At 46.1% G+C, this 19660-nt stretch overlaps 1 protein-coding gene across 1 annotated transcript in view; it reads right to left on the reverse strand.

The window, feature by feature from the left end:
* Positions 1-19660, reverse strand: part of RAD54L2 (RAD54 like 2) — a 784453-nt gene that overhangs the window by 397310 nt on the left and 367483 nt on the right. Inside the window, exon 10 of the mRNA XM_069206800.1 lies at positions 644-986. Coding sequence (XP_069062901.1) covers positions 644-986 — 343 coding nt within the window. The remainder of the gene's footprint in view (positions 1-643; positions 987-19660) is intronic.

Genomic DNA, 19660 nt, shown 5'->3' on the forward strand with positions numbered 1-19660 from the left:
AGGAACAACATCATGGGTGGGAACAGAACTTTCCCTTCAACTTTAACCGATCACAGTGTGGAGTCTCCCAGTGCTTGGCGAAGTACAACTTTGTCTCCTGGTCCCAGATGGACTTGGGATTCACCCGGGCACATTTACATGCCTTGGAATTGTGCTTCGACCTCAAGCACCATAGGTACACCTGATGAGGATCTGTCAGACATTTGCTTGCGAGGGTCTATTCAATGTTTGAACCATGTAGTTTTAAGGAGGAACATTTCCTTTGCACACTTATTTTTTGTTAATTTGAAGAGGCTTGCATTAATAAAGAGACCAGCAGTAGCTCCGGATTTCCATTTGGTAGTGCAGAGCCGCACAGCACATCCTACCAGTGCACCAGGGTTCTGCTTGAAAACATCTGTATCCAGCCTGATGCCTACGGAATTTCCGAAAGGTGAGGAATCTGCAGTTAGAAGTATCCATCAGAAGAAAGGTTTGCCCCATCTACCTAATATGTTCCCTATGACTGAAATCCACTTTATCAGAGGTTTGTTTCACTACTGCTGGAGATAGTTATTCAGACAACAGGCATGTCATATCAAAATCCACAACGGAAGGCTACTACTAGTGCTGTGTAGCTGCTATCCTCGCAACAAAGACTTACCTCTGCACAAAACCTTCAAGTAAGCTGTGTAGGACATGGCTGCGGTAACGCATAAGGCGGACGTCCTGTGGTGTGCTGTCAATACATTGTCCATTCAAGATTGGGCGCTCAAACATGTTGCTGAATTCCTGTCGCGTGCCTAGAAAATCTGGTCTCACAAAGTCTACCATGCACCAGTACTCAATCAAGTTGTTCTGAAGAGGATACCCTGTCAGAACAACCCTGCGACGTGAGCGAATGTTCTTTAGTGCTTGCGAGGTGCTTGCATGACAATTCTTGATCCGGTGCCCCTCATCACAAATAACTACATCAGGGCCAGGGCGGGATATGGCCTTCTCAATGCCTGAGGACAAAGTGAAAGACAGTTTAAGCTGAAGAAATTCTGAAAAGGCAGCAGAATATGTGGAATTTTCAAGAAGAGAGAGTAAAATGCAAATGTGAACAAAAAATAGATTGCGAAAGGAAACAGTAACTGAGAGGTAGAAAGTTAATGGGAAGTTTGAGGGCCTTGCATGGTATGATAGCTCCTTTGGGTCATTAACCTTTTCTGCAGAGATATTGTTTTTAACTGATGGGTGAATTGGCAGGCTCAAGATCAAAATCCAAGATCATAAATACACAACACTGAACAGGGTAACAGTAATGTTTGGTATTTATAGGGCTGATAAACGGCTAAAATAAGAAGACGAAAATGCAACATAAAATGCAGGTTATTTCATGTTACGTGGCACCGTAAGCAGTACATGAGGATAGAACAAGGCGGAGCATGGAGAAGAGGGCATCTATTGAATGTTGTGGAGGATGGGCTGTATATGGGTAGGTAATAAGACAGAATAAGGAGAAGAACATGTATAGGGAGGAGTGGAAATAGCACAGGGCAAGGAGAGTGCACGGGATGGCATACATCTTAATGAAAGACAGGAGATCTAGGACCTTATATATCAGGCAGTGGCTTATGTTTGACATACACAACCCAATCACAAATACATATCTATGAATGTGATTATGTAGGGATGCAGGGTGCCTTGATGGATTGTGGGACTTTTACGGGCTACAGTTAGCCTCTATCTGCCGATAGGCAAACCAGTGCATAGGCAGAGAAGGGATCCAGTGGAGTGCAATATTGAGGTTAATACCTAAATGGGCCAATTTCTTAACCCTTTGAATATACTATGGGGCAAGTAAACCTTTTGTAATGGGTGGTTTGGCTTTGAAACTGTGCTCATCAGCTTTGGGATTCAAGGACATAGGGGTGTTTTGAGAGCAGTGTCTCTGCTGACAAGATGGTGGAACATACAGGAAATATGTATACTGGTGTCAAAACATACACTGTGCATGAACTGTACTTATAAATAAGAGGCAAAACCACAACAACAACATTTACTGAGGTTTCAATAAAACAAGTTTAAGTTGAGTGATTTTAACATTGATCATTTAAAGCAGAACTGCAATATGGAATCTTCATCGACAATCTGGCCATAAATATCTTGAACAGATTTGCAGTCAGGTTCTCAGAAGCAGCTAACCTTAATATTACAATTCTCTGTGAATTTTTCTGCAACTAATTTGTCTCTGGTAAATGCTAATTTGTGGACAACTGGTGTGAACACTAACATCACTGTCAAGACGTGTACTATTCTGACTGCCTTGAAGCAACCCACCACTTCTTCTAAGATCTTGGTGTAAAAAAATACACTTTATCAGTACTTGGTATCTAGCACATCTTTGTTTCTACACTACCCTTTTTGAGAACTGGGAGATGTTACTGCTACATTATTCTCTTGTGCTTTCCCAAAAGCTGGTTTCCACAGTGGCCCAGACATTGGTGTGCCCTTAGGCTGTGGAGCCTGCCTCCTGGCTCTTCTCCTTCCTCATCTCAATCCACAATCTACCTCTTCTGGGACACTTGTGTATGCCCCCACATTAAGAACCTTCTTTACCATCTCCCTAATCTGAGCCATCATTTCCAACTATATAAGCTATACTCCTCTGGGAATGTTGGCCTCTATTTCAATTGCTGCCTTGTGATTTGGAGCCTCATAACAGGCCAGCTGCCTTGTTGGGTTTTCATTAACCTGAGTGGAGAGGGTCATCTGTCTGGCACAGGCCTACGAAATAGTATTTTATGTTGCACCCTTATCATCAGGTAAAATGCACATGGAAAAGCACGAGTAAAGAACTGGAATGCAATTCATCTGTAAGTGATTAAACTGTTACTCGAGATTTAATCAATGAACAAAGGACACTCTTTATACACAATTTCCTTATCCTTTTAGTGGCCATTATGAACGCCCCATCAACGTTATTAAAACAAGTTTGTACAATAGTGTAAAGAAATGGCTCCCTGTTGCAGTTACCCTCCACTTTTTGCCTGATACTGATGCTGACTTGACTGAGAAGTGTGCTGGGACCCTGCTAACCAGGCCCCAGCTCCAGTGTTCTTTCACCTAAAATGTACCGTTGTCTCCACAATTGGCACAACCCTGGCACCCAGGTAAGTCCCTTGTAACTGGTACCCCTGGTACCAAGGGCCCTGATGCCAGGGAAGGTCTCTAAGGGCTGCAGCATGTCTTATGCCACCCTAGGGACCCCTCACTCAGCACAGACACACTGCTTGCGAGCTTGTGTGTGCTGGTGGGGAGAAAATGACTAAGTCGACATGGCACTCCCCTCAGGGTGCCATGCCAACCTCACACTGCCTGTGGCATAGGTAAGTCACCCCTCTAGCAGGCCTTACAGCCCTAAGGCAGGGTGCACTATACCACAGGTGAGGGCATAGGTGCATGAGCACTATGCCCCTACAGTGTCTAAACAAAACCTTAGACATTGTAAGTGCAGGGTAGCCATAAGAATATATGGTCTGGGAGTCTGTCAAAAACGAACTCCACAGCTCCATAATGGCTACACTGAAAACTGGGAAGTTTAGTATCAAACTACTCAGAATAATAAACCCACACTGATGCCAGTGTTGGATTTATTAAAAAATGCACACAGAGGGCACCTTAGAGATGCCCCCTTTATTTTACCCAATTGTTCAGTGCAGGACTGACTGGTCTGTGCCAGCCTGCTGCTGAGAGACGAGTTTCTGACCCCATGCGGTGAGAGCCTTTGTGCTCTCTGAGGACAGAAACAAAGCCTGCTCTGGGTGGAGGTGCTTCACACCTCCCCCCTGCAGGAACTGTAACACCTAGCAGTGAGTTTCAAAGGCTCAAGCTTTGTGTTACAATGCCCCAGGGCACTCCAGCTAGTGGAGATGCCCGCCCCCTGGACACAGCCCCCACTTTTGGCGGCAAGTCCAGGAGAGATAATGAGAAAAACAAGGAGGAGTCACTGGCCAGTCAGGACAGCCCCTAAGGTGTCCTGAGCTGAAGTGACTCTAACTTTTAGAAATCCTCCATCTTGCAGATGGAGGATTCCCCCAATAGGGATAGGATTGTGACCCCCTCCCCTTGGGAGGAGGCACAAAGAGGGTGTACCCACCCTCAGGGCTAGTAGCCATTGGCTACTAACCCCCCAGACCTAAACACGCCCTTAAATTTAGTATTTAAGGGCTCCCCTGAACCTAAGAATTTAGATTCCTGAAACTACAAGAAGAAGAGGACTGCTGAGCTGAAAAACCCCTGCAGAGGAAGAACAGAAGACACCAACTGCTTTGGCTCCAGACTTACCGGCCTGTCTCCTGCCTTCCAAAGAAACCTGCTCCAGCGACGCTTTCCAAGGGACCAGCGACCTCTGAATCCTCTGAGGACTGCCCTGCTTCAAGAAAGACAAGAAACTCCAGAGGACAGCGGCACTGCTCCACAAGAACTGCAACTTTGTTTCAAGGAGCAGATTTAAAGACCCCTGCAACTCCCCGCAAGAAGCGTGAGACTTGCAACACTGCACCTGGCGACCCCGACTCGACTGGTGGAGAACCAACACCTCAGGGAGGACCCTCCGGCGACTCCAAGACTGTGAGTAACCAAAGTTGTGCCCCCTGAGCCCCCACAGCGACGCCTGCAGAGGGAATCCCGAGGCTCCCCCTGACCGCGACTGCCTGAACTCCATTTCCCGACGGCTGGAAAAGACCCTGCACCCGCAGCCCCCAGCACCTAAAGGAACGGAACTCCTGTGCAGGAGTGACCCCCAGGAGGCCCTCTCCCTTGCCCAGGTGGTGGCTACCCCGAGGAGCCCCCCCCTTGCCTGCCTGCAACGCTGAAGAGATCCCTTGATCTCTCATTGAAAACCATTGTAAACCCGACGCGTGTTTGCACACTGCACCCGGCCGCCCCCGCGCTGCTGAGGGTGTACTTTTTGTGCTGACTTGTGTCCCCCCCGGTGCCCTACAAAACCCCCCTGGTCTGCCCTCCGAAGACGCGGGTACTTACCTGCTGGCAGACTGGAACCGTGGCACCCCCTTCTCTCCATTGAAGCCTATGTGTTTTGGGCACCTCTTTGACCTCTGCACCTGACCGGCCCTGAGCTGCTGGTGTGGTGACTTTGGGGTTGCTCTGAACCCCCAACGGTGGGCTACCTTGGACCAAGAACTGAAACCTGTAAGTGACTTACTTACCTGTGAAACCTAACAATACTTTACCTCCCCCAGGAACTGTGAAAATTGCACTGTGTCCACTTTTAAAACAGCTTATTGTGTTTTATGTAAAAAGTATACATGCTAATGTAATGATTCAAAGTTCCTAAAGTACTTACCTGCAGTACCTTTCAAATGAGATATTACATGTAGAATTTGAACCTGTGGTTCTTAAAATAAACTAAGAAAAGATATTTTTCTATAACAAAACCTATTGGCTGGATTTGTCTCTGAGTGTGTGTTCCTCATTTATTGCCTGTGTGTATGTACAACAAATGCTTAACACTACTCCTTTGATAAGCCTACTGCTCGACCACACTACCACAAAATAGAGCATTAGTATTATCTCTTTTTGCCACTATCTTACCTCTAAGGGGAACCCTTGGACTCTATGCATGCTATTCCTTACTTTGAAATAGCACATACAGAGCCAACTTCCTACAAATAGACTGTAGAAAATATTTCCAGCAGGCAATAATGTAATCTCATTTCCTGCCACTGAAGTATCAGTTGTTGTTGGTCTGTTTGTGGCTTGGCTGTGGGCTGATGTGAAGGATGCTGGAGTACAGACTCTTTGCGCGTGAATTAGGGTTACATGTGGGCACCTCCTCAGCCATCAAGCATGAACAACATCGAGCTGCTCTCAGCACTCATTTAAAAAATCCTCTGAACCATCCATGTAGTATTGCCTTACCTTTCAAGCAATCTTACGTTAAGGTCTAGAGAGGATAGAGCATTTCTGATCCCTGTAGCCCCATTCACATGGAAGAGCCCCATATAGGCATTATTAATTCTGAAACAACTCTTCAATCAAAGTCTGATAGCCACCTTGATAGTATAGCCCTCAAGAAAGATAGCCTGGACATTGCACATGGCTACATTTCGTCAGATAAGCTAGCTGGACCTACACCATGACATCCTACACAAATCACTCAAGGTCACAGTTGCAATTGCTAGGTTGTCTCCATTTTGAGATCCTCAGTATTCAGCAGCAACCAGCTCCTTCTTTAAGAGTCCCTGTGGTTTCCTTTCACCACATTTTGTCATGTCTAATCTAGATCATGTGTACTTTTGTGGCCAGTTGATGCAATGATCCTGAATAATATCACAAGTTCGTGTACCTATGGGAGGTATACCTCCTCTTCTTTCTCTAAGAAATATAGTTAATGTTGGTTGCGTACTTTACTTCAGTGCACTCTCAGCCTTCAGTGTGTTTTGATTCAAATGACCTCTTGTTATTGAATGAAAATGTCACTTACCCAGTGTACATCTGTTCGTGGCATCAGTCGCAGTAGATTCGCATGTTCTGCAATAGCTCGCCATCTGGTGTTGGGCCGGAGTGTTACAAGTTGTTTTTCTTCGAAGAAGTCTTTCGAGTCACGGGACCGAGTGACTCCTCCTTTTGTCTCCATTGCGCATGGGCGTCGACTCCATCTTCGATTGTTTTTCCCCGCAGAGGGTGAGGTAGGAGTTGAATTGTAGTAATAGTGCCCATGCAATGGAGTGACTAAGTATGCACCTATTTAAGGTTGAGATGATACATATATAAATAATTGAAGGTAACTTCCAAACTGCTACAGGCTCCCGGGGAGGCGGGTGGGCACATGCGAATCTACTGCGACTGATGCCACGAACAGATGTACACTGGGTAAGTGACATTTTCAGTTCGATGGCATCTGTCGCTGTAGATACGCATGTTCTGCATAGACTAGTAAGCAGTTATTTCCCCAAAAGCGGTGGATCAGCCTGTAGGAGTGGAAGTAGTCTGAAATAATGTCCTTAATACGGCTTGACCTACTGTGGCTTGTTGTGCGGATAACACGTCTACACAGTAGTGCTTGGTGAATGTGTGAGGCGTAGACCATGTGGCTGCCTTACATATTTCTTGCATTGGGATGTTTCCTAGAAAGGCCATGGTAGCACCTTTCTTTCTGGTTGAGTGTGCCCTTGGTGTAATGGGCAGCTGTCGTTTAGCTTTAAGGTAGCAGATTTGGGTGCATTTAACTATCCATCTGGCTATACCTTGTTTTGAAATTGGGTTTCCTGCATGAGGTTTTTGAAATGCAATAAAGAGTTGTTTAGTCTTTCTGATGTTTTTTGTTCTGTCAATGTAATACATCAATGCTCTTTTGACATCTAATGTATGTAGTGCCCTTTCAGCTACGGTATCTGGCTGTGGAAAGAACACTGGAAGTTCCACTGTTTGATTTAGATGGAACGGTGAAATAACCTTTGGCAAAAATTTAGGATTGGTCCTTAGGACGACTTTATTTTTGTGTAGTTGTATAAAAGGTTCCTGTATAGTAAACGCCTGAATCTCGCTTACTCTTCTCAGGGAAGTAATGGCGATGAGAAATGCCACCTTCCAGGTTAGGAACTGTATGTCGCAGGAGTGCATGGGTTCAAAAGGTGGACCCATAAGTCTAGTTAGGACAACATTTAGGTTCCATGAAGGAACAGGTAGTGTTCTTGGTGGTATAATTCTCCTAAGGCCCTCCATGAATGCTTTAATGACTGGTATTTTATATAGGGAAGTTGAATAGGTAGTCTGCAGGTATGCAGATATTGCTGCAAGGTGAATTTTAATGGAAGAGAAAGCTAGGTTAGATTTTTGTAAGTGAAGCAAGTAACCCACTACATGTTCTGGAGTTGTGTGTAATGGTTGTATTTGATTAATATGGCAGTAGCAAACAAACCTCTTCCATTTACTTGCATAGCAGTGCCTGGTGGATGGCCTTCTTGCTTGTTTTATGACTTCCATACATTCTTGGGTAAGTTGTAAGTGCCCGAATTCTAGGATTTCAGGAGCCAGATTGCTAGATTCAGCGATGCTGGATCTGGGTGTCTGATCTTTTGGTTGTGCTGTGTCAACAGATCTGGCCTGTTGGGCAATTTGATGCAGGGTACCACTGATAGGTCTAGCAGCGTTGTGTACCAGGGTTGCCTTGCCCAAGTTGGTGCTATCAATATGAGTTTGAGTTTGCTTTGACTGAGTTTGTTTACCAGGTAAGGAAGGAGAGGGAGAGGAGGAAAAGCGTAAGCAAATATCCCTGACCAGTTCATCCATAGGGCATTGCCTTGGGATTGTTTGTGTGGGTATCTGGATGCGAAGTTTTGGCATTTTGCGTTCTCCCTTGTCGCAAACAAGTCTATCTGAGGTGTTCCCCAGAGTTTGAAATAAGTGTTCAGAATTTGGGGGTGAATTTCCCATTCGTGGACCTGTTGGTGATCTCGAGAGAGATTGTCTGCGAGTTGATTTTGTATCCCTGGTATAAACTGTGCAATTAGGCGAATTTGGTTGTGAAATGCCCAATGCCAAATTTTTTGTGCTAGCAGGCTTAACTGCGTGGAGTGCGTCCCCCCCTGCTTGTTTAGATAATACATTGTTGTCATGTTGTCTGTTTTGACGAGAATGTATTTGTGAACTATTATTGGTTGGAAAGCTTTTAGTGCTTGAAAAACTGCTAGAAGTTCTAGGTGATTGATATGCAGTTTTGTTTGATGTACGTTCCATTGTCCTTGTATGCTGTGTTGATCGAGGTGTGCTCCCCACCCTGTCATGGAAGCATCTGTTGTTATTACGTATTGTGGCACTGGGTCTTGGAAAGGCCGCCCCTTGTTTAAATTTATGTTGTTCCACCACAGAAGCGAGAGGTAAGTTTGGCGGTCTATTAACACCAGATCTAGAAGGTGACCCTGTGCTTGAGACCACTGTGATGCTAGGCATTGTTGTAAGGGCCTCATGTGCAGTCTTGCGTTTGGGACAATGGCTATGCATGATGACATCATGCCTAGGAGTTGTAATACCATCTTTGCCTGTATCTTTTGTGTTGGATACATGCGTTGTATGATGGTGTTGAAATTTTGAATTCTTTGTGTACTTGGAGTGGCTACTCCTTTTGACGTGTCTATTATGGCTCCCAGGTATTGTTGTACCTTGCATGGCAGAATTTTGGATTTTGTGAAATTGACGGTGAACCCTAGTTTGAAGAGGGTTTGTATGATATGATTTGTGTGATTTGAGCACTCTATTAACGAATGGGCCTTGATTAGCCAGTCGTCTAGATATGGGAAGACATGTATTTGCTGCCTTCTTATGTGTGCTGCGACTACCGCTAGACATTTGGTAAAGACTCTTGGTGCGGTTGTTAATCCGAAAGGCAGTACCTTGAATTGGTAATGTATTCCTTTGAATACAAACCTTAGGTATTTCCTGTGCGATGGGTGTATCGGTATATGGAAATAAGCATCCTTGAGGTCTAAAGTTGCCATGTAGTCGTGCAGTTTTAGTAATGGCAATACTTCTTGTAGTGTGACCATGTGGAAGTGGTCTGATTTGATGAAAGTGTTCACTACTCTGAGGTCTAGGATTGGTCTCAGTGTTTTGTCCTTCTTTGGTATCAGAAAGTACAGTGAGTAAACTCCTGTGTTTATTTGTGTGTTTGGCACTAATTCGATTGCATTCTTTTGCAATAGTGCCTGCACTTCTATCTCCAGGAGATTGGAATGGTGTGTTGTTAAATTTTGTGCTTTTAGTGGTATGTTTGGAGGGAATTGTAGAAATTCTATGCAATAACCATGTTGGATAATTGCTAGAACCCAAGTGTCTGTAGTGATTTCCTCCCATGCATTGTAATAATGACCTATTCTTCCCCCCACTGGTGTTGTGTGGAGGGGGTGAGTGACCTGTGAGTCACTGTTTAGTAGTAGGGGCTTTGGGGCTTTGAAATCTTCCTCTATTTCTAGGGAATTGCCCTCCTCTATATTGTCCCCGAAAACCTCCTCTATACTGTCCCTGGTAACTGGACGGTGTGGCTTGTGAGGTGCTGGCTTGTGTGCTTTGACCTCGAAACCCCCCTCGAAAGGGCGTTTTACGGAATGTGCTGTAATTCCCTCTGCTCTGCGGGGAGTAGAGTGCGCCCATGGCTTTGGCAGTGTCCGTATCTTTTTTGAGTTTCTCAATCGCTGTGTCCACTTCTGGACCGAACAGTTCTTTTTCATTAAAAGGCATATTGAGAACTGCTTGTTGAATCTCTGGTTTAAATCCAGACGTTCGGAGCCATGCATGCCTTCTGATAGTTACGGATGTATTAATTGTCCGTGCAGCTGTATCTGCAGCGTCCATGGAGGAGCGGATCTGGTTGTTGGAAATGGTCTGTCCCTCCTCAACCACTTGTTTTGCCCTATTTTGTAAGTCCTTGGGCAGATGATCATTGAGATGTTGCATCTCGTCCCAGTGGGCTCTGTCATAGCGCGCAAGTAGTGCCTGTGAGTTCGCGATGCGCCACTGGTATGCAGCTTGTGCTGCGACTCTTTTACCAGCTGCATCGAACTTGCGGCTTTCTTTATCTGGGGGTGGTGCATCTCCAGATGTGTGAGAGTTGGCCCTTTTCCTAGCTGCTCTTACAACGACAGAGTCTGGTGGCAGCTGTGTAGTGATGAAAGCCGGGTCTGTAGGAGGCGCCTTATACTTTTTTTCCACCCTTGGTGTGATTGCCCTACTTTTGACCGGCTCCTTAAAGATGTCTTTTGCGTGCCGGAGCATACCAGGGAGCATAGGCAGGCTTTGGTAGGAGCTGTGGGTGGAGGAGAGTGTGTTAAATAAGAAATCATCCTCGACCTGTTCTGAGTGGAGGCTTACGTTGTGAAATTGTGCTGCTCTAGCCACCACTTGAGAATACGCGGTGCTGTCTTCTGGTGGAGATGGCTTTGTAGGGTATGCCTCCGGACTGTTATCTGACACTGGGGCGTCGTATAGGTCCCATGCGTCCTGATCTTGGTCACCCTGGCTCATGGTGGTGTGAGCTGGGGAGTGTGATGGAGTTTGTGCTGGTGAGACGTTAATCACAGGCGGAGGAGAGGGTGGTGGGGTAACTCTTTTCACCACTTTTGGTTGTGGTGTTTGTTCCGTCTGGAACTCCAACCTTCTCTTTCTCCTAATGGGGGGAAGGGTGCTTATTTTTCCTGTCCCCTGCTGTATGAAGATACGCTTTTGCGTATGGTCCACATCAGTTGCTTGCAGCTCTTCCTCAAACCTATGCTTCTGCATTTGGGAGGTTAGCGAGTGCTCTTCTGTATAAGAGCCTGAAGCTGGGTCGCTTGCAGTTTGTTTCGGCATCGAAACCCTGTCTGCGTGTTTTTTCGGCTCCGAGGTGACTCTTTTCTTTTTCGGGGCCGAAACCTCTCGGCGTCGATCTGTTTCGGTGCCGCTGTCTCGGCTTCGAGCCGTGTCGGCACCGGCATCTCGGTGTCGAGGCTTGTCTCCAGCACTTTCTCGGTCCCGAGAAGGCTGCGTGCCGGTGTCTCGACCGGAGTCGGACGATCTCGGCACTGTGTGGGCCTTTTTCGGTGCCGACGGGCGGTCACCGAATTTATGGGTGGAGCCATGGCCTGGTGGCAGTGGCGTCCCCTGGGCCTTGTGAATGTTCTTCTGAGTGGATTTCGACGTCTTACTCACGGTTTGTGTATCGTCGAATCCTTCGGAGTCTGAGTCTTGGATCGAAAAGGTACCTTCTTCTTCCTGTTCCTCGAACTCCCGTTGGGCTGTCGGTGCGGACGCCATCTGAAGTCTTCTGGCTCGACGGTCTTGGAGTGTTTTTCGGGACCGGAACGCACGACAGGCCTCGCAGGTGTCTTCGCTGTGCTCAGGTGACAGGCACAGGTTGCAGACCAAGTGTTGGTCTGTGTAAGGGTACTTATTGTGGCATTTGGGGCAGAAACGGAACGGGGTCCGTTCCATCGGCGTTCTTCAGCACGCGGTCGGGCCGACCAGGCCCCGACGGAGGATCGAAAAACTACCCCGAAGGGCACCGGAGCTCTTCGATCTTCGATGCGGTGTGGAATCTAAGTACGCCGATCCCGAACGCAACAATACCGACGAAAATCTTCCGAAATTAGCTAATTTTCCGTTCCGAAACTCGGAGCGACAGGAACACGTCCGAACCCGATGGCGGAAAAAAAACAATCGAAGATGGAGTCGACGCCCATGCGCAATGGAGACAAAAGGAGGAGTCACTCGGTCCCGTGACTCGAAAGACTTCTTCGAAGAAAAACAACTTGTAACACTCCGGCCCAACACCAGATGGCGAGCTATTGCAGAACATGCGTATCTACAGCGACAGATGCCATCGAACTTGATGTTTTCTGCACTACAAGGTAAGTGACACTCCTATCGTCCCATGCATATTCTCTCCTTCAGCTAAATAATTTGAAAACGTAATCATGTGTCCTTACAAACACCTAGGCTTCCCAATCACCATTGTGTTGAAAGATAATGGCCATTCTCTTTGCCTTTCAAAGGGCAATGAGAAGGAAGGCACTGTGATTCAAAACTGTGCTGCTGAGCAGTATGTATCCTGATATGTTTTCAAAGGGCCTGATTTAGATGTTAGCTGTAACTGTCCTGCCATTGACTTTTCAACTGAAAACCCATCCGCCATTATGACTGTTCGCCTGTCATATTTAGATGTTGGTGGTCCCACAGCTGAAACCCCACATTCGAATCTCCACTTCTGCCAAGTATCACCGCCCGCGTTGACGGTGGAAAAGGAAAAGGCGGATGCCGGTGGGAACCCAGCCACCCTTCCCGCCGAACAGATGTGGATGTGCCTTACCGCCACACAAATAGAGGCGGTCCGACCTTGACTTCTGAGCTGGCGGACTGGGGAGTAAGGGGGTTAAAAGTCACCTTTTTCCCCTCATTCCACCTCCGTCTACGACTGGACAACACCTGCAGTCACTGCTGCCACTATCTAACAGAGAAAACACAACCACTCCCCTCCCCCCCTGGACTCGCAGCTAGGGACGCATCATTGCCTGGGTACATTGGGTGGGCACTGCACTGGAGGTCAGAACCACTGCAGGCCTTTACATGTCACAGTAATTTTTGAAAATCACTGAAACATGCATATGTCAGGAAGAGAATTGTGTCACACATGGATGGGGGACACTGGCACAACATGCATATCACAAACACATCCGTCACTGTAGTGTCATCATTCATTGCCAAATGAATGCTGGCACCACGACCGTACACTCTCACTTGACAACGGTGTCCATGTTTGCGCACTGGAAGGGGACCTGTACCGGTATGTTTGTGCTATCTGTTGTGTATGTGAGTCAGTGTGTGTGTGTGTGTGTGTGTGTGTGTGTGTGTGTGTGTGGATTGGCTGGTTGAGGTGGAGGAAGCATCAATGGGTGATGTGGTTGTGTCTGTATGTGTGTCACTTGCATGTGAGATCAATGCTCTGTATGTTGTGTTGTTGTGGGATACATTCCGGTGAGAGTTTGTGTGTGGCGGACGTTGTGGTGATGTGTGTAGTTGTGCTTGTGTGCTAGTGTGTTGTTGTAGCTGAATGTGTAGTTGTGTTGGTTGTTGTGGTTATGTCGTATGTAGGTGCATTGTCAATGATGCATGTATGTTGTGTCATGGATGTATGTCAATGAGTGTTTTCAGTAGGCTCAGGTTGTGTTGGAATTGTAATGGATGATGGTGTGTATGTAGCGCAGTGTACAGTGCAGGTGGACACATGGCTAAGGTACAGAGTGTGTGTGACTTACCTCTGTTCCATAGGCGCTGCCATTGTACAAAGTCCATTGGGACCCGCAGCTGTCTCCCTCCGTCAGCAATCAGTCTCTAGTCCAATATCTAAATTCAATGGGTGGAACAGCGCCAACATGATGTTTTCTAAGGTCCGCCGCTCATGCAGCAACACTTCCGAAATCTAAATCAGGTGCATAGTCTTTTATTCTCTATTAACTCTACGCTCCTATGTGCATATGCTACCCAAGTGCAATATATAGAAATTGCTCACCTCATCACAGAATCCTGGTTCTCACTACTGTTCTTGCAATCTCCATCAGTTCAGCAGACATTTTGTTTTCCATAATGACAGACTTAACAAGCTATTTGGAAGGCTTCAGTAATCTTCAAGAACTTTTGGTCTTGGCCATGTCGGACTTGAACAATTTACAGTCCACTGAACTAATGCCCATCTCTTAGTAAAATTTTGCCAACTGAGAGTCTTTACTTCCAGCACTTCTGCAGGCACCCAGGCATAACGCTGACTTTATCAATCACTTCAATAAACTGACAGCATCAATGGATCCTGAACAATACTCTAAATTTTCGGCTGAGAATGTAACTGGAACTCAGCTGTTTCCAGTCCCATGGCCCAATACATTAAAAGCACTTGTGAAGTCACTAATCTGAACTAAATGGACTCCTTCCCAATCAACAAAAAAAAGGGACACATGGAATCAACTTTTTTCTCATGCGGCTTTTCATAAATTTCTCATACAACCTACATGGTGTTGGACAGTTGTGTTGCTACTCCTTTAGAAGGTCCAACTTCTAACAGGAAAAACACCTTAAAACTATGGACGTGTTTCTTTTTTTACCTAAATTGTTCAAATAGTACTTTTAGAGGTCATGGCCAGCAAACATTTAGCAAGTAAATTAGAAAGTTATTGGTAATTCTGCCAGCCTAATAGTGGAATTACAGAACTCTTCCAATTAAACTCTTCTAATCAATCTTAAAACACAGCACATTTGAGGTTTCAAACCAAGCTTCCTCTGAATACTTAAGGGCTTTATTCCTATCAAACATTGTCCTAATGCCCTTGAGAATGTTTACAAACCCCTTAAAACTGAGAATGTCACCAGCGTTGTCTATTATTTCTCTGAAAAAAAGTATCCAAAAGTTACAATTCCACCATTTTAAATCTCATGAAGAAGCATCCACTAACTTGTTTGAGTTTAAGCAAACGAAAAAAAAGTCTCTCATTATAACTCCTGTGTTGATGAAATCAAAGCGATCACCCCAGTGAACCTAAATGAGTCCTATACTACAGCTGATGTCTCGTTCTCCATTAGACAATCTCTCTCATAAGAATGTCTCCCTTCTCTCAAGTCATGCCAAGTTACCCCCACGCTCAAAATATTGAATCCCAATCTCTGATCTTTCGTCCACCCTCCAAACTCCTGTTTCTTGGCAAATTTAGAAAAAAGCTAGAGAACTGCAGTCTCTTTACAAAAACATTCCGGACTCCAACCAATCTGGCTTCACCCCAAGATGGAGCATTAAGCTACCAAGGTTCCACATGTGACATGATACTACTATACATTTTACCTAATGTTCGTCCAGCTTGACCGCTCAATGGCCTAGGACACAGTAGGACACGTGGTCTTGCTCATTTCACCATTTATCAGGAAGAATAGCAGCGTGAAGCTTCAGGACTGGTTTCCATTTTTCCTGAGACAAAAAGCTCCAACCACTATTATTGTCAAGGCCATACATTATAGAAACAAGAAAGCAAGCATTGTGTTTTAACTTCTACTTTCTTAAAGCTACATATGTGTACTCTCTCCATTTCAAAAACTCGAGGCTAGCCACCTCTGCATAACTGCTGTGTACAATTACACAGAGCTAAAACATGTACATAGCATGTTTTACTTGGCAGCAAATCAGACTGTTGAACACCTAGGCATGTCATGTTCTACAATTTACTTAATAAGAAACCGTAGCTAAATAACTCAACATATCTAACATAGTTCTTATCAGCTTCCTTAGGGCGATATGGCTTTTTCAGAAGAATCCATGTAAAACAGCAACACTCACTTATGTCAGTGTCTTGACCAATTGCAGCCCATGGAATCCAACAATGCTGTTTGACGAGGATAATCCTAGGACAGCGCCAAAGTGTGACCAAATAAGTTGGTAGGTGCATGCTGATTGTGAATGGATTGTATGCCAGTTCATTCCTCAAAGGAATTGGTGGGAAAAGACTAACAATAACTTCCAGAAAGTGTTAAGGATTGGAAAGAGTGAATTCAATTTTGTAGCACCCCCAACCTACCTTCCCTTTTGCTTCACCCATCTAGTACAGAGTTTTTTTTTTTTCTTGAAAAGTACTTTATTGCGTTTATGTTTTTTTCCACAGTCATATTTCTTGGGTGCCCTGAAACACATGCAGAGGACATCACCCCGAGCACAAGACCACTGTATATCATAATCATTTCAGTTAATAAACTGTTAGTACTGATGGTGGAATCCTGCATTTTTTGTTTTTTTTTTACTTTATTTGCTCATTAGTATTCTTAATGCAGGTTTGACAATCTCTTTTGATTGGACAGCATATGAGCTATGTCACTACTAATACACGATGTGTGCTTATTATCATGAAACAATTTAGAGGAAGCAAAGCCCAGTTGTAAGGAAATGGCTCCCTGTTGCAGTTACCCCCCACTTTTTGCCTGATACTGATGCTGACTTGACTGAGAAGTGTGCTGGGACCCTGCTAACCAGGCCCCAGCGTTCCTTCATCTAAAATGTACCATTGTCTCCACAATTGGCACAACCCTGGCACCCAGGTAAGTCCCTTGTAACTGGTACCCCTGGTACCAAGGGCCCTGATGCCAGGGAAGGTCTCTAAGGGCTGCAGCATGTCTTATGCCACCCTAGGGACCCCTCACTCAGCACAGACACACTGCTTGCCAGCTTGTGTGTGCTGGTGGGGAGAAGATGACTAAGTCGACATGGCACTCCCCTCAGGGTGCCATGCCAACCTCACACTGCCTACAGGTATAGATAAGTCACCCCTCTAGCAGGCCTTACAGCCCTAAGGCAGGGTGCACTATACCACAGGTGAGGGCATAGGTGCATGAGCACTATGCCCCTACAGTGTCTAAGCAAAACCTTAGACATTGTAAGTGCAGGGTAGCCATAAGAATATATGGTCTGGGAGTCTGTCAAAAACGGACTCCACAGCTCCATAATTGCTACACTGAATACTGGGAAGTTTGGTATCAAACTTCTCAGAATAATAAACCCACACTGATGCCAGTGTTGGATTTATAAAAAAATGCACACAGAGTGCATCTTAGAGATGCCCCCTGTATTTTACCCAATTGTTCAGTGCAGGACTGACTGGTCTGTGCCAGCCTGCTGCTGAGAGATGAGTTTCTGACCCCACGTGGTGAGAGCCTTTGTGCTCTGAGGACAGAAACAAAGCCTGCTCTGGGTGGAGGCGCTTCACACCTCCCCCCTGCAGGAACTGTAACACCTAGCAGTGAGCCTCAAAGGCTCAAGCTTCATGTTACAATGCCCCAGGGCACTCCAGCTAGTGGAGATGCCCGCCCCCTGGACACAGCCCCCACTTTTGGCGGCAAGTCCAGGAGAGATAATGAGAAAAACAAGGAGGAGTCACTGGCCAGTCAGGACAACCCCTAAGGTGTCCTGAGCTGAGGTGACACTGACCTTTAGAAATCCTCCATCTTGCAGATGGAGGATTCCCCCAATAGGAATAGGGATGTGCCCCCCTCCCCTCAGGGAGGAGGCACAAAGAGGGTGTAGCCACCCTCAAGGACAGTAGCCATTGGCAACTGCCCTCCCAGACCTAACCACACCCCTAAATTCAGTATTTAGGTGCTCCCCAGAACCTAGGAAATCAGTTTCCTGCAACCTAAGAAGAGGACGACTGCTGAACTGAAAAACCTGCAGAGAAGACGGAGACACCAACTGTTTTGGCCCCAGCTCTACCGGCCTGTCTCCCCACTTCTTAAGACACTGCTCCAGCGACGCGTTCCCACGGTCCAGCAACCTCTGAAGCCTCAGAGGACTACCCTGCATCTAGAAGGACCAAGAACTCATGAGGACAGCGGCTCTTTTCCACAAAGACTGCAACTTTGCAACAAAGAAGCAACTTTGAAACAACACACGTTTCCTGCAGGAAGCGTGAGACTTTGCACTCTGCACCCGACGCCCCCGGCTCGACTTGTGGAGAACAAACACCACAGGGAGGACTCCCCGGCGACTAAGAGACCGTGAGTAGCCAGAGTTGACCCCCCAGGTCCCCCACAGCGACGCCTGCAGAGGGAATCCCGAGGCTCCCCCTGACTGCAACTGCCTGCTTCAAAGACCCGACACCTGGTAAAGACTCTGCATCCCCCAGGACCTGAAGGATCCGACCTCCAGTGCAGGAGCGGCCCCCAGGTGGCCCTCTCCCTTGCCCAGGTGGTGGCTACCCCGAGGAGACCCCCCTTTGCCTGTCTGCGTCGCTGAAGAGACCTCTTGGTCTCCCATTGAAACCTATTGCGAACCCGACGCTTGTTTACACACGCACCCGGCCGCTGAGGGTGTACTTTTTGTGTGGACTTGGAAATAGCTATATGTCATTTATGTAAAAAACTGTATATGCTATTTTGCTAATTCAAAGTTCCTAAAGTTCTTAAGTAAAGTACCTTTCACTTAAAGTATTACTTGTAAATCTTGAACCTGTGGTTCTTAAAATAAACTAAGAAAATATATTTTTCTATACAAAAACCTATTGGCCTGGAATTGTCTCGGAGTGTGTGTTCCTCATTTATTGCCTGTGTGTGTACAACAAATGCTTAACAATACCGTCTGATAAGCCTACTGCTCGACCACACTACCACAAAATAGAGCATTAGAATTCTCTTTTTGCCACTATCTTACCCCGAAGGGGAACCCTTGGACTCTGTGCATGCTATTTCTTACTTTGAAATAGTACATACAGAGCCAACTTCCTACACCAGTGAACAATGCTGGACAGACAATACCATAAGTAAAAAAAACCAAAAAAAAACTATTAAGAGATCCAATTGGTTAGTACTGCTCTTGCTTCATTCCAACCTATTAGTCCTTAAGCGCATAACCCTAGCACACGCCCAAGTCATTCTGTCACTCCGATTCACACATGGCAAGTGCACTGCATGTCAGAACTTTAGCTCTCTGCAGGTTAAATTATGAGCCCTCCATCATCCAATATCGTCCAAGATTGCTTTCCAGGCTGCCATCCAATCAAGATTCCTCACCCCCTATTTCAACTCTCACTTCAGTGAAGTGCTCTCACAGCTGGCCCATTTGATAAGTTCAGAGGTCCAGTTGTGCAAGTTAGGTCCTCCAGTGGCTTCTCAGCTCATCACCACTTGGTGTCTTGCCAGGATCACAGCTAAATCTGAAAATATTGATGTGACTGTGGTGGCCTTCATTACTGGGAAGCAAGCCAGCAAGCAAACCCTTGGTGATTTTGCAATGGGTCCATCAGCGCAACTTTGATAACTTGCACTACCGTATCCCAGTACAGTTCCAATGCATGGCAACTCCACACCATGTGGTAAAACTCTGCATCTAGGGCACCCCCAGGAACATAAGGTTCACTTGCTTGGGTGTTTTATGTATTTGGTGCAAGTACTAGTATTGTATTAAGTCCTCCAGTGGCTATCCAGCTCATCACCACTTGGCGTCTTGCCAGAACCACAATTAAGTTTGAAAATTTGGATGTAACTTTGGTGGCCTTACTTTCCCAATTTCCCGAAATAACTTCACTGAAACACAAAGTGAAATGAGCCTATTGGCTCATTTCACTTTCACTGCCTTGGTGCTCTGGGGGCCCTATCAACTCCCCAAGCACCGAGGCTTACAGGA

This window comes from Pleurodeles waltl, chromosome 9 (genome assembly GCF_031143425.1).
Source record: "Pleurodeles waltl isolate 20211129_DDA chromosome 9, aPleWal1.hap1.20221129, whole genome shotgun sequence".
NCBI classification, from domain to species: Eukaryota; Metazoa; Chordata; class Amphibia; order Caudata; family Salamandridae; genus Pleurodeles; species Pleurodeles waltl.